Source organism: Bacillus rossius, chromosome 1, assembly GCF_032445375.1.
Source record: "Bacillus rossius redtenbacheri isolate Brsri chromosome 1, Brsri_v3, whole genome shotgun sequence".
In the NCBI taxonomy this organism is placed as follows: domain Eukaryota; kingdom Metazoa; phylum Arthropoda; class Insecta; order Phasmatodea; family Bacillidae; genus Bacillus; species Bacillus rossius.
This window is the reverse complement of record NC_086330.1, coordinates 279,060,873-279,077,679: the sequence shown is the minus strand read 5'-3', so window position 1 is coordinate 279,077,679 and position 16,807 is coordinate 279,060,873. Positions and strand designations below refer to the sequence as shown.

The 16,807-nt window shown below is 36.7% G+C and overlaps 1 protein-coding gene across 2 annotated transcripts in view; it reads right to left on the bottom strand.

Annotated features, from left to right (window-relative positions):
• LOC134527634 (putative phospholipase B-like lamina ancestor) overlaps window positions 1-16,807 on the bottom strand; it is a 136,227-nt gene that overhangs the window by 41,496 nt on the left and 77,924 nt on the right. For both annotated transcript variants that reach the window (XM_063360488.1, XM_063360489.1), the window contains exons 3-4: window positions 8,041-8,189; window positions 4,592-4,741 (exon numbers count right to left, since the gene is read on the bottom strand). In XM_063360488.1, coding sequence (XP_063216558.1) covers window positions 4,592-4,741; window positions 8,041-8,150 — 260 coding nt within the window. In that variant the 5' untranslated portion in view covers window positions 8,151-8,189. The remainder of the gene's footprint in view (window positions 1-4,591; window positions 4,742-8,040; window positions 8,190-16,807) is intronic.

Below are 16,807 nucleotides of genomic sequence, written 5' to 3'. Positions count from 1 at the left end.
CAAGACAAACAAATTATCTCAGGTGTTGTGAAATAATTTATTTTGTAACTGTTTTACATTCATATATAAATTGTAATAACACAAGTTAGTACTTATGCCCATGTTCGTTCAATGTACCAAATCAAAACATCAAGCAAAATGTACCACAGGAACAATGGTTTTGTGGTACAAGATGCTTGCTGTTTTAATTTGTTACGTCGAAAGAGTATGGACATAACAAATACTAGAACATCACAAGACAAACAAATTATCTCAGGTGTTGTGAAATAATTTATTTTGTAACTGTTTTACATTCATATATAAATTGTAATAACACAAGTTAGTATGCCCATGTTCTTTCAATGTACCAAATCAAAACATCAAGCAAAATGTACCACAGGAACAATATGTACAAGATCATGCCTTCTGGATCAAGGGATGAATTTGAATATGTTATACGGAACTTTTACCAATTTCACTTTCGGGACAAGTATGTATCACAATATCATTATCACATTAATGACGACATTAACATGGCACATTTATGACATTACCATATCTGCATTATTATGTGACTAGCATGATTATATGGGGGTTTTAGTTGGTGAGTATTCTAATGCTTGTTTTGCACAAAATATGTTTGTATTAAACTAGCTTTCTGGTAACGTATTTTATGCTATGGCCATGCTTATTCTAGATTTAGAACATACCTACTACAGTATATATTTTACCTGTGGTATCATATTCTATACTTAAGAACAAGCCCTACCTGTACTAGTATAATAGAACACCATACTGAAGATATATTACATTTCATTATTATTTCTCAAGATATATATCTGATGTAACAGAAGCATATGAATGTCCTCCGTCCAAAAGTTTTTTTTCCAGTGTTTGTACTTTAAGAACGTACAGGTATGTGTGAATGCACAGGTATTGTAATATTTATAATGTAAGCTTTAAACTTTGATTACTTGCAAACCTGTAGAAATTTAAAGTCTGTTTTCAGGATAAATTCAGGGCTAAGACTAGTGTCAAAAAAAGTTTTTGTCTAATTTTTTTTTAGTTTGTGGAAAAGCCACAACGTAAGATTATTACCCACCTCTCTCCTAACAGCAAATAAAATGCACAGAGTAATTGTATTGTTTTGCGGCTTTTAAATGAATAAAGAAAAAAATTCTGAAAAACTTTTTTTCACATCCTGACATGTATCAAAATATTTCCCAAGAGAATGCTGAGGTACTTTAAGTTGTTTATCGTTTTTAAAACTGCACAAGATTTTATTAAGTTTGTTTTAATCAACAAAAGTAAGAAGAGTAAAAATTATAACTTTTTTTTTTACTTCCTGATATGTTTTTCAGTCATTTCCCAAGAGAGCAATACTTGCAGCAAGAAACACATAACTCCATATGTGACAAAATCTGATTATGAGGCCCTTGTTTTTATTGAAGCAAGCTTTTTGCAAGCACAGCAGGGACTCGCACATGGCGGCGCTTGCGATATCGCAATCATGAATGTTAAAACTATAAAACTATTGGTAGACTGCTTGATGTAACACAGTGCTGTCTTACAAAATGATTCCAAAGCATTTCAGGAAGCAAAAGGTATTTTGTAATTTTTATTTTCTTGTTTGCAAAAAATCTGATAAACTATAAAATTACAATAAACACAAAACACTACTACTTAATTACTATAACATTTTATAAAATCATAAAAATAAACCACCTACTTTTCTGGCTGCTTGTCTTAAGTTTACACATATTTACTGTTCTGCCATTAATCTCACTTAGTGTTGCAGCATACAGTATCGCAAAATGCAGTCACTACTACAATCACCACACGTTTATATTCTATACATCTACCTGAGAAACATTAAGAGCTAAGTGCTTTTAACTATTGTTACCACTTGTATTTATAAGCAGTAGTAGTTTTTTTTTTTTTTAATTAATGTGTGTAGGTGCTAATTTTGCCATTGCATTAAATCACCAAACACTCTTTGTGATGTAGGTATACGATATTTCCAATTATTTATGTAACTGAATGTTTGACAAATATTAAAAACAAAAAAAAATATTGAAAGCTGTGAATACATGAAGAACAGTATATATTTAAATAAGATAGGCCTACCAAAACTATTGAGCTTATCAAATTATACATATACTCACCAAATGAAATGTGTTGACCATCTGGTGTGTATCATGTTGCCATGAATATTATTTTTCTGCTATATAGTTTCTGTTAAATACTATGTATTACTTTATTGCTCTACAGTTTCTGTTATGGACTTTGTCTCCAGATTGCCATTTATATGACTTATTCTCTACATTCTCAGTAAGACTTGTAATTGTTTCTGTTTGTTGCAGGTATGTAAGGAAATTAGAAAATGAGCTGAAACATTAAACTCCTTGGACACTCCATAGAAAGGAAGAATTATTTTCTGTTTAATGCTGGCATGTGAAGACATTATTAGAACATTTTCTTGTAGATTAAATTCTTTGGACATTCAATGAAAATGAATTATTTTGTGAATTTTTGTTATAATAGTGCTTTTTTTATTTCACTTAGAATTTTATTTCATTGCCAGTTAATTGATAGTAACTAAGAAAGTGAAATAATTTTTTTTTTTTTTTGGAGAAATAAAGAGTATTTTTTACAACCTTATATTTCATGATTGTCTATCTTCAAAACTTACCAAACTTGGGTGATTCATATGGAAAAAAAAATGCTGTCATTTAAAGGAAAGAAAAGTGTAAAGATTTTTGCTGAACATTCATAATAAATAATTTTACCTTTTGACATGTCAGTTATCTTTAAAAAACATTGTAGTTATTAGTATGTACAAGAAATAAAGTGCAAGATTTTATGCCTTTAAAATATTAGTGTTTAAATATTCAATGTGTCTTCGTTTTTTTTCATTCCACAGCACATAAATGAATTTTTTTTATAAAGTGAACATATAAATTTAAATGTAACATGTAACCTTTTATGTGGTATCGCTTTCAAGATACATTCACCCACTGTGTTGGTACATATCAAGTAAACCAACGAATAAGTGTTGGTACATATCAAGTAAACCAACGAACAATTAGGAAAGCTACAATGATAGGATTTTTTATACAGGAATGTTACGGATAAAATAATACAATGGAAAGAGATTACTGTGGACACAAAAAAAATTTAATATTTATGTTTGTTTTTTTTCATAAAAAAAATATTCTTTAGTGACAATCTAGGCTGCAAATGTCTCATACATTACTGAATTTCTATACTGAGCATTACCAACACAGAGCTTACACAGTAATATTTCCTCTTTACATTATACCATCAGGTGACACTACAAAGTCTCATAACATGCTATTGTTTTAAACAACCTCAGTATGTACCTTTATGGACAATTACTTTTATGGTGAGAAACATAATGTAGTAATTTGTGCATAAAATAATTGTTTATATAATTTACTTAATAGTCATGCAGTATAGCTGCACAGTATGAACCTCACAAATATAATGAAACCAGTTTTTAGTGAATGACCACAATATTAACTCTCAGCATTTTCACACACATGTCTTGAAATATTGTGGTAAATGTTTTATAGACTTTCTCACCTCTAAATCTTTTTTCTCTCGTTACCCACACATCCCTGGGTCATCTTTGCGGAGCCGGGCTTATCCCAACCGCCTTAGATTTAACCTGCCACGTGACCACGCCGCAGGGTCGACAATTATGGAACTCGCTGACTCCAGAGGTAAGCGTTTTAATTTAATGTAGCCGTGCATATGTCTGTTGGCCCAAACAATGACATTAAAGCACTTGTAGATTCACGGCTCGTAGAGCCTGTTCGAGTCGTAATTCAAAAACTTACGGGTATGGCCGACTCCATGCAAATCCCCAATAAGACTGCTGTTAGATGTAACGTAAGCACATAACGAAGCAATCAGAAACTTTTGTCAGGGTAAAGTATAAGATATAACGCATAGTGTAACACCGCAATGCATAGCATGCCAATAAATGCGAGAACAAATTGACAGTGATTTCCAGTGCCCCCTTACCTAAGTTAGGCATCAGCCAACCATGCTGCCTGAGGAGTGATATACGACTTCTCTAGTTAGTAATCCAACCACCGCCACGATCCTAGTGAACAAAGCTGGGGCCGACGACCCACCAAACAGCTGCATAAGTTAGCCTGGCACCCTCCCGGAAAGAAAATAAAATTTTAAGCTGTAAATATATAAAGATGATTTTGAATTTTCCATGAAAAAAAATTGAAACATGCTATAGATACAACACTAAATATAATTATCCTGAAACATGTTGAATTCAGTTAAGTTCTGTTACATAGTTGAACAGTGACGAGATTCTGCAAGATAGGAATAGCCTCTGTCCTTAAGTATGGGCGGTGGGCCTTCACTAATCAAAATTCCCGCGCGTCTTGTTAAAAGAAAAACAAAGTCCCGAAGTTGACCGAAGGTTAAGTCTTCGGGCATGTTCGGGTTGGTCCTCAACCCCTTGTGAAATGTAGGCTTCCCGTGGAGGAATATTGGGAAATGCAAGATGGCGGGGCCGGGGCCTGGGCCGGGAGGACGGGGCTTGGTTAACGGCAGCAGGCCATACCCGGTGGTGTCCATCCTCGGGCTGTAGACGGCTCGCGCCGCGCCGTGCGGTATCTCCTGCAGTTGGTTGCCCTCGCCCCAGTACTCTATGCGGAACCCAGACCCTTCGCTCCAGTACACCGTGGCCGAGTAGTTGCCGTCCTCTTCAACCCTGCGATTACAGGCAGCACACACAGCCTCAGTCCCTTTCTTCACAGAAATTAATTCTCCGTACTTTTACAAATATTCCCTTGGGAATAGTAAATGTAACTTTGTACAACACATGGCTATGGTTATTTTTGCGTAAATTAAATATTTTATCGAAATAATATTGAGTATTTCTTGCATAAATGGCTACATAACTTTATATTTTAATTAATGTATCATTCAAGCATTTTTTTTTAACTTGGAAAAGATAATCGAATATTCAATAATTGGACTTTATTTTGTTTTATTATGCTTATTAATTAGGCTATTCAGAAAACTATTTACAAATAATTTAAAAATTGGATGTAACTGGTACAACATAAAAACACAAAATTAAATGCCCGGGTAAGAATTCGACCCAGAACTACTACGAACACTATTTTGTAGTGTTACAGATGTACAAAAAGAAAACTACACTGCAGTAACTCTCGGGTGTTATCAGGCATGGGCGGTTCCAGAGAGACTTATCAAAAGGGGCTATCGTAAAAAGGATGTATGCTGTTGATTAAAAAAATGACGTTAAATACATCTTGGAATATTTAAGACTCAATGATCTCAAATAAAATGTTTGATAATAGAAAATTTTAACACGTAAATTAAAGTATTTAAATAAAAATAAATGTAACCTCCGAAATCAAACAAAATATAATTCGAACTCAAAAGGTGCTATAGACCCTCCCCTGCCTTTTTGAAGCAGCGCTTGTTTAGAAACCAAATATAGATATTCTACAGTATGTGTCATATAACTGGTCCTAAATTTGAGTTTTCGAAAGACGCACCAGCGGTAGGACCTATTCATTTCCCAAATGTCACACTCAAGGAGCTCCGCACGATTTAATAAAAATCTTTGGACATCTGCACTTTTACACTTTTTGTCATGGGAAAAAAAATTTTCAAGACTGTATAATAAAAAATGAAAACATAAACCCACAGAGAGAACAAAACTGGTATTGGTTTCATCGTTGGATCTATCTGTTCGACATCAGCTGATTTAAGCTTGTTCTCTGTGGGTTTATGTTTTAATTTTTATTTTTTATTTTGCATTCTTGATTTATTTTCCCGTGAAAAACAGTAGTACAAAACTGCAATGGCGTATGTCCAAAAAAAATTCTATTAAATCAAAATTCCCCATTGCATGAATCGTTTGAAGAACGCATCACACAATGTTTGTTCACAAAAACTGGAAACTACATGAAGTTGTTAACAGACGCTGTTGAAAAAAAATAAATTGGCCGGAGAACGTGTTGACTACTGGCACTACTTTTGAGACCATCACACTGAGACGAGTAGCACGAGACCCGCTGTCGGTCCAGGCCCAAGGGCGTACTCAGAATTTCATTTCTGATGGGTTGAGGGGCGGGGGGGGGGGGGGGGGGTGTATGGAACCTTCTTGCCTGCTGCTCTGTTACAATTTTTCACCTTCGTCTTACGAAGACCGCTGGTTACAAATTATCCAGGGAGCTTCGTAAATTTACGGACATTTAGTTCACTTACTTTGAACATGGGTCCAAAAGAATATTCTTGGTATACTAACCAAACATTCGAAAAACTGGTTAAGTCCACAGCAAGAACATTCTTCTTTTGTTCACGTGCATGCTTAACATTTGTTTGGAACCTAACATAAAACTCGGGAGTATAAATATGGCTTAGTTTCTACGAAGAACTCTTCGGTTATTTGAGTTCAATTCTTTGATGAAAAGGTTCGTACATTTACTGTAATTACAAACAGTGTGTTTGGTTTAAATTTATTTACATTTGTTGGAGGTAATAAAAATTTTTTTTTAATAGGTTTTCTGGCATTGGGCAGGACTGGCTACAACAACGAACGCCGCAGGTCAGACAAGACAACACCAGGTGGCCAGGTGTTCGCAATGCGGGGGAAGTCTTATTTTTGGCTCCGCGGCCTCTGCCAGGTGGAGCGTGGGTGGGAGAGGCATCCCGCCGACCTTGCCTTCCGACACAGACTGCCTAGGCGTTCAGAAGCGACTAGGCTAAACTTTGATGATCACCTAGAGACGATGATACCAACTTCACTATATGTATCACTTTAGAAACTATTACTAGAGCGAGGCACACATACCTAACTTAATATTACATTTTTGAAAACAATTTATTTGATGTTATTAATTTTTGAACTGTGATCAATTAATACAATACGTGGCATTTTAGGAAGTAGCGAATAATTTAACTTAAAAAAAAATAAAGATCTAAAAATAATTGCCATGAAACAATTAAATTCAATATTTCTGTGTGAATATCGTGGCTTCAGAACAGTGTCTGCTGACAAATTATTCCACGTATGTAGTCGAAGACGGCTACATGTAAACAGCATACCCAATACTATTTCTTTGTGGTTATGTTCTTTAAGCAGGCATTCACAGGACTAGAGCAAGCTGTTCTCCTTAGCACACTTGGCTGTCTCGCGACTGCGCGGTGTGGTGCAATCCCGCAGGAAGTGGCATCTTTATGAGGATCTAGCGGACGCCATTAGCAGACGAGTGGCAGCGACCTATTATCACGAGGATATAAATCTGCAGCAGGCGATCAGGAAGTATGCCTACTGTTTGAACAGCACGTGCGCAAGGCGTATATTTTTTATTACGATGGCAGTCTCAAATCCAACAATCAGACTTCACAATATCTACCTAGACTAATGAAGCCCGTAGATTTGGGTTGCGTAATTTTTTTCCCTCGCGAAAAAAAAAAATCTGACCGCTCGTTAGACTGCAAAACTGTATGACCACGCTAGTGTCTTCTTCCTTGTTATTGGCATCCGTCTGCACGTGCGCATCAAACCCACGACTCCGTGTTTTTTTTAAAAATTAAAATGAAATTAAGTACAATTTTTAATACATTTTTACCATGTTTTCCGATATTTTCGAAAATAATTACTGTATGAAAATATGGTGGACATAATTCAACATGACGGGATCAGTTTTAATAAACGTTTTATTGAAATTAAATAAAGTATTTTGTTTTAAAATTTAAAAAAATTTTACCAGATTTTTTTTTTTGGATAACAAAAACCGAATTTTCAAGATGGCAATCAAAATTCAAAATGGCGGCATCCGCGTGTATTAAATAAATTTACTGTCATCACAAATGAACAAGTAGGCTATGTACAATGTCAGCTGCCTAGACCAAGCGGAAGTGGTTTGAAATTAACTTTCAAGATTTGAACTAAACAGACAAACAAAGCTTGCAGCCCGTGCCTCGAGAGGGGCTACCGGTAGGAAGGAAGGAAGGAGGCGGAGGTATACCGACCTGCCCACCTCGCCCAGGATGATGACCACCACGCCCAGCGCCGCCACCACGGCCAGGATCAGCGAGCTGAACTTGGTCTGGGCCCAGGACGCGCCCACCACCTTCAACATGGCGTCCTCCTGCCGGCCGCTCGCGGGTCCTCAGCGTGGCTGCGGCACAGACACTCGCCGTCACCGCGCGCCCAGCTGCTAGCAATCCTCACCTCCACTCCGCGAACACTGTGCTCACTTCTTCTAACATGAATTCAAAAGAAAATTCTTAGTATATTAACAAAAACATTTTAAAAAAATGATTAAGTCTACAATAAGAACACTTTTTTTTATCAGGTCACATTTTTGTCAGTTTACATTTGTTTAGAAAGAGTCAAACAGCTCGAAAGTCAAAATACGGCGTCGTTTTTACAATGTTAAAAATATTCGACCTTCAACTTACGAAGGTACAAATTATCCAAGGATCTTCGTAAATTTACGAACATCTTATTAAATTTACTGTCATTTGGAACATAATTCAAAATAATTGTCTTGTTATATTGACAAAACATTCAAAAAGAAGGTTAAGTCTTCAGCAAGAACACACTTATTTTGCATAGGTGTGTGTTTCGTTTGTTTAGGACGAAACATATAACTCGGAGGTCGATATACGGCGTAGTTTCTACGATGATTAGGTTATTTGAATTTACGAAGAACTCTTGGTTTATTTGACGTTAACTTCTTCGTTTGAGTGTCGCACTTGAGTAGGTGTATTTGGTTCATCCTGGTGCATCGGCTGATGGCTGGGGATCCGGGGATCCGCGGCCGCCATCTTGGATTACGTCACTTCCGGCCGCCATCTTGGATTACGTCACTTCCGGCCGCCATCTTGGATTACGTCACTTCCGGCCGCCATCTTGGATTACGTCACTTCCGACCGCCATCTTGGATTACGTCACTTCCGGCGGCCATCTTGGATTACGTCACTTCCGGCGGCCATCTTGGATTACGTCACTTCTGGCGTCCATCTTGGATTTGACTTTAACCTTTGACCCCGACGACCATTTTGTTTTCTAGAACATTCCACCTTATTATGACGTCATGTCCGCCATCTTGAAAATCCTTATTTATTATCCGATTTTAATTTAAAAAATAAAAATTAATAATTTAATTTTAATTAAATGTTACAATTATCTAGCACCACACTCCTATACATTACGTTTACATCATCGAGCGCCCCACTCTTCTACATTACGATTACATCATCGAACACCCCACTCATCCCTGTCGCAATTTTTCGTAACACCACCATCTTTAAAATAAATTTAAAATAAAAACAATAATCTAAACCATTATCGTCTGCTGGAGGCAGCCATCCTGGATTCCGCCATATTGATTTCATCCGATGATGTCATCACCATCCTAAAGCACCTTAGTGTATGTAAGGCCGACTTTCTATCCCGTACCAATGTTGTTATGATCCTTATAGACCATAAAATCCTCAGTCATTTTGTTGTTGTGACCACCATTTATTCTTAAAGGCATAATCATTTACAGGTTTTAACTAAAATATATGTTATCAATACTATCGTTGTGGATGCGTTAGTTAAAGTAATGATAATTTTAAAAACATTTATTACTCCATCTTAGCTGACCAGAAATTTTTCAGAGTCCTAACTCACAAGTAATAATCTCTTCTCATGTTTGCGTACCCATGTTTTAAAAGCTGCACGGAAGCAGATATTTTAAATGTTTGGGTATATATCCATCTCCCTCCCCTAAAATTTTTAATGAAAGAAAAAAAAACAAGCAGCTTTAATCGTTCACGAGAATATTATGCTACAAACAAAAATACCGATTCACATTTGTACAGTATTAGATGATCCCCTATCTTCACGAGAGAGACCACATCCGACACATAACATTTTACGTTTCAACTTAATGTGTGATCGCTACAGTGTATATGATGCAGTTACAACACTCACCTCAGCCATTACCTACTGTCGCTACGAGCAAAGCCATTACCTACTGCCACAACGAGTTGCACTTCATATCAAATGAAAAAAGTATATTTTTAAGTCGTGGCAAGAAGTCGAAGTAAATAAAATATCAAAATAATATTTAACACTATTTAATAAAAAAAACACACAATCCTTCGCACCATCTTCTCCCCCTTGTTAACAGAAGGCGTTACCGACCCTCTTCACAACACCCCGCTCCGCAGTACTTTCCATACTAGCATCAAATACTTTGCCCACACAACTATACAAGCACCACACAGCTCCAAAGTCCTCCACAGTCAGAGTGGAGGTGTTCACAGGTACATCTGCGATGTCTTCCCTGGAATCTTCGTCTTCATCCATCGCAAGAGATTCTTCCCGTCCGCTAGCCTCCTGACAGCACGCATAGAACTCATCCTCAACAATCTTCTCATAGGTGGCCCGACACATCTTACTAGCTCTGTTGATAACTAAGAATGATACATCCTAAGGCTGCAATTGTTCAACTGTCCCCACCCCTCTACCATTTCTATTGCAGTCCTGTTCGTGCGTGCCAAGCACACTCTTCACTGACGCACGGCCTTTGACGTCAGCAGACCTACCCCCTCCCCCTCACCCTGAACCATCCACACCCCAAATAGCTGCGTCATTTAGACCTGTCGCCACGCGTCCCCAGCCTCCTAATATCATTTTAAGCACCTTCGACGAACATCCCGACCTCTCGTAACTAGTGAAAAGTTTCAAACAGTACATAAATAAATACATTTTTTATTTATTTTAGACTTGCATTTATTAAAATAAAAATTTACAACATTTCAAAACATTAAAATTCATATGACATCAGTCGATTTTATTCAACTGATTTTCACATTTATCGAATCCTAGCCACTTCACAAACAAGGGATCATCTTTCTAATACATCAATTTTTCTACTTAATAATCGCTTGGGTACTTGGTAGGATGAATTTCTTCCCCATAGAATCCGCCACGTACCGCCGAACCTCGTAAATCTTCCAAGTAGTAACATCTCGGATGGTAATTACGTATTTTAACAACACGGAATATTTATATCGACCATTTATAAATACACACAAAACATTCAATTTTAGCTCTAAGTTTTATCACGCCTAGTTTATTTGCATCAAAATAAACCGTTTCCAGGAGTGAGTTATCTTTTACATTAACAGACACCATGCCAGTTTTTCTGTATTTTCTGTAACATATAAATCCACATATAACTCCCTTTTGCTGCGAACTCCCTTCACATGACTTCCTTTAGAGCAGGAATAAATCACTTATCCACCCATCCTTTATCTCGGTGATCATAGTTGAATTATTTATTTCGAACAAGGCTAGAAGACTTCTTGGCTACAAAGCTACAAGCTACAAGGTTCCAATCGGCTACGAGTCTCCAATACTACCAGGCTACAAGACCACGAGGCTACAAGGATACATCAAACACATAGAAAAAAAATCTGGGTATAAAAATACCAACTCAGCAAATTTAAAGCCTACTGTAGAGCAGAAATATACCTGAAATATGTATTTTATGCTTCCTACAAGACCAAGGGGTTTTGAACCATTACATATTCAGCCCTGGCTACAGGCTTGACAACAGACATTCAATGAAACGGGCACACATTTGTATAAAACATTCAACTCAGTAGGATACGATATCTAGGATACATTAGCTAAAATACTAAAGGAAACGATAGGAACCAGCTCAAGCCGGCTACAATGCCTCCAACCATAGTTGGCTACAAATGATTTTAGTTACAATGTAGCACGTACCCGCCACAATTGACGGCAAGACGTTATTATGACTCTCCATTTTGTTAGTCATTTATTACGAATTTTACATCTTTAAGTTAGAAGTTGTTCTACGAGAACCAAACCTTAGCTAGAAATTAGATTACAATAAATAAAACAAACTTTTTTATCCAAAGTATAATTTGTTTTTTCACTTTTACACACATGCAGACAAAACAAGTTATTGTTGTATGTAGCATACATTTCTTATTTCACGAAGTATAGAGCATATTTGTTTGGTATTGGGTAAATTTTCTTCATTTTTGCGAGGTAACCAATAGGTTAGAATATTTCCATGTGGCATAATAAATATCTTCGGCTTCTAACATCTTACGTAAATTTTCATTACTAATACTTTTAAGACCTCTAAAGTTCCGTTTTTAATACCAGCCTCAAAGCCATTAAAATTGTAATCACCCCACTGACCATCATAAGCCTAATCTGAATAATTTAGTTTAATAAGTCGTTTCCATCATTTTGGTCTTAACACTTTATCACAGTATTCGATCTTGTGAGCTTCAAGTTCTTAATCATCGTTAGTTCTTGTAAGCTTCAGGTGAATCATAGCAGTCTTCGACCTTTTCAGCTTTAGGCTGTTCTATAGTGCTCTCAATTTCATGGAGGCGACTAGAACTTGGTGTAATTTTTTTAATTCCCCATGAAAATGCTACTTTCTCCGTTAACTTTTAATTCCAAATAATTAACAAGACCTGGGATAGTACTATCATCTTCACATTTCTCGTGATCATTATAGTCGTCTAATATTTTGCTACCATTTCACTTCCTTGCTTTTATAGACACACAATTCTTAACATTAACCAGACCTCAAGGAGGGAGAGAATCATGTTACAAACGAGTGTTTCACGGCTGTACTTAGCCTATTTAACGAATGAGTAATGGATATTTTTATTCAAGTACCACCTGATTAAAATCCGGAAATTTCTTATTTGGTGTCAGGAAATCACAATACAAACGGATATCTCTCAATATATTCCAAGACCAATACAAAAAATAAAACTCAATAAAAGATGTATGACTCAAGAAAATCTGGAAGCACATTCCATTAAATTAATTTATTAACTCAGAATCATTCCTCTAAAAGAATACAGACGTGTTTTTTACTAATGTGAACACACATTTTAAACACTAATACTCATATTTCAAACACAATTCATCATATTTCAAACACATCTCAGCATATGTCAACAATTATCCACACAATTCACAAAAACCGCATATTTCAAGACCAAGAACAGAAGTTTGAAAGATGATCTTTTCTCTTCTAGAGCGACTCGTGATGTTACAATCATCTGGTTTTCGTCGATGCTATAAATGTTTATGCAGGCACGAGGATTCTGTTTCTCGAACAGAGGTATCTGGCGAAGTGGATTGGGAAACTCGTTGTTAGTGAAGTTGAACTTCCCCTCCAAGTCATTGTAGCACTGATTAACATGCTCAGATGCTCACCCGCATTTAACTTGACCAGAATTGCACACTTAAAACATATGTGCTCATCTAAGTATTTATAGATTGACCACCGCATATTTTTCTTTGATGCAGGTAGGTATTTCGATGTAGGAGCTAGCTCGAAGTGGATCAAGCTTGTTAATGTGTAGTTGTAGTCGCCATAAAAAGACCATCCGGACCCCTTTCATAATTAGTATTCTTCCTCTTTACATATCTTAAAGATGTATTCAGTAATGACATCCTCCACTTCACGAACTGCAAAGAGTGGAACATTCGTGGTATTGAAGGCCCTCTTGTCTTCACACGTACCCATTGGCTTTTCACAATTGCACTCAAGCACGATGTAATACTTGAGTGGACCATCCTCTTCAATTTCCTCTAGAAGTTGGCTTATTAGTTTAACCTTGATAGAGTCCAAGTATGTACATGTGTCCTTGACAGAACTGGTATTATTTTCTACCACACAAGTCTTCAAGTTACCCCAGATTCCCACTTCTGCAATGATGAAGTCGTGGATGTTGGCCAAAACCCGCCTCTGTCACCAGCAATGTTCGGCTGATGCTTGGCTTAGGTATGACTACAGGCTTAAGCGCGGTCATTCTCTGCTTCTTAGTTGATAGTGGATAAGGACCCATGCACACTTTGGTATGTGCTTTCAACTTACCAGCCCTGGCGAACACTTTAGCATAGTTCCCACACGAATACATTTTATGGCTAGGGGTGAGACCGCAAGCCGTCTTCTCATGATGTGTGACATGGCTGGAGTTTTCGAAGGTTTTGAAGCAGAAGCTACACCAGGTGACTGAAGTCGTAAGGGCAGCACCAGTACATGTTGTAAGATATTACCGCAATTTATCACTGCGAGCAACCATCTTTCCACACAGATGACACTGCTTGAGGTCATGCTGCTGGTTGTCAGCACACTGACGTTAATAACGGTAGCAGTTATTAGCTGCCGTATAGGTAGCAGGGCAGAAACGTCATTTCTGCATGGTTGATGTCATCACAACAATCGGTAGTCTGTGCTCAATGCACGTAACACACGAAGGAAGCCCGACGTACGGAGAACTATAACAGAAGTCTTAAGAAAACAATGTAGCTACCCATTACATGAAAATGTTTGCATACATAACTTCAAACCTACAAACTACAGCTTCAACAAACCAATCCTTAAGTTAGCAATACCTTACCCCGAAAAAAATCTAAAAAATCACTAAAATGTTAAAGTACTGTAACTGACAAGTTACACAGAAGTAGTCAAAAAATATTCAAAGTCCTGGTAACTGGTAACTTTTACAAATTTTTAAGTACAGAGAAGCATTTAGCTGAAAAATATTCAAAGTCCACACAACCCCCTCTCCACACAAATGTTTAAGTACAGTGAAGCATTACCTGAAAATATTCAAAGCCCTATTTAGTTACATTTTCAAACAAAATATTAAGTACACAGCAGCATTTAGCTCGAAAATATTCAAAGTCCACACAACTCCCTCTCCACACAAATGTTTAAGTACAGAGAAGCATTAAACTGAAAAATATTCAAAAGCCCGCACAGCCACCTTTTCACACAATAGTTTTAAGTACACAGAAGAAGCTAGCAGAAAAAATTTTTCAAAGTTCTGATAGCTAACAAAATTATTTAAAAGATCATATAGATAGCTATCTAAAAAAGGAAAAAAATGAATACACAGCCTCAAATCCACTCATTTACACGAAATCCAAAAAATTAACCCACAAACTACAACTAATCATACTACCCCTCAATATAACAAAGAAGCCCCTTGCTTGAAACCAACCAAACATAAAAATTGTTACAATTTTAGCACAAAACGTAGCTCATGTGCAGGTTTTCATAACTCCTGAGTTTCGGTAGGTATGTGATGTGTGCAGGGGTATGGGGTAAAAACATGTAGCAACCATGCAACAAGTACGATTAACCTCTATAGCTTGGACCAAGTACAACCACTTTTGGCTTTGCCAATTAGAGATGAGGTCGCGAGGTACTTTCACAATCATGACTCATCTCTCAAAAATGTCTGAAAGCCTGAGCTATCCACAACAGTCTCAAGCAATTCACAGCATCGTGGACCCATGAGTCCGTCAGCACACAACCATTATCTACACACACAGTTAAACTTCTACATGTCAATACTTGACATGGTAAATGTTATAGTTGTGAAAGGAAATAGTTAGAAAAATTGAAATCCAATACTTTTTTGGATTCAGAACATACACATACATGTGTGAAACTAAGCATGGGACTTGAGCGAAAACATTAGTTGCTCACGAAACATTTTGTGTAAATAACTTCATACCTACAAACCCACATTAAATCCATAATTCATAGTGATAAATTATCAAACCAACCCACAACACCATCGTATTAATCCGCACATTAGCATATTGCAGCTACCCCCACCACCCTTTGAATTCAATCTAACATAAAAATCACTCAAATACCACCAATGTAAAAATTACAAGTCGAAAAATTATGCATGAGTTCAAGTATGGAGGTGATCTCATCCATATCAGTATAGGCTCCTACACAAAAAGAAACAATTAAATGTATCACCCCGGCCACCAAATCATTTAGACCATCCCAAGACACATATAATATCTCTTATGCTGCCATTATTCTGAAAATCACAAGATTCTTTGTTTTCAACACCAGCTATATAGTCATTATCCTCACCATCTTCTCTGATATCATCGACACAGCCATCATCATGATCAACATACTCATCCAGATTATTATCATATTTCGTAATCCTAGGCGTCGAAGCTGCTTCTTTGTATTGAAACATTCTTTATAAGTGTCCATCAATTCTCCAAGTTCGAAGGCTCCAGAGAAATGGGCTGAAACATATTCTCACTATTCACAATAATGATACTTCCACCATCTTCGGTCTTCCTTAAACCTTCAACATCCTTAATTTCAAGGTGTTTGTCGAGATCAGAAGAGCTACGAACATTCATCCCAAGGAATAACATTCATCAGTGAGCATAACTTTACAAGTCTTACAATGTCTTTTTAAGCTCTCTCTTAGAACAAAATACCTGTCACACCGATCAAAACTTAACATTTTATATAGTTGGTTTTTGACATCATTCCTTCTCAATGTAAAACCCCTGTCACAATAACAACACCAGTGACCTTTTCATGACGTTAATAGCACCGATCCAGAATCCATACTAGTTTCTACGACAAATGTCAGAAGCAACCTCAAAGTTAAACGCAAACACTAAACTTAAATAGAACATTAAAATAAACTATCAGCCAGAGTTAATTTCGAATTTTAAATAATACATGGTTAAGTAGTTCCGCTTCTCACCAACATATTTTGCAACATGCCGATTTAAAGTTATTAATTATTTATTTCTAATGAAGTAAACCTTATACAAAGTACATAATATTAGTTAAGTAAACATAAATGTTACCCACATATGACTACACAAATGTAGTCAATTCGGCAGCAAATGTAACCAATTTTCTCCATCTGTCTACAAATGTAACCCTGTAGC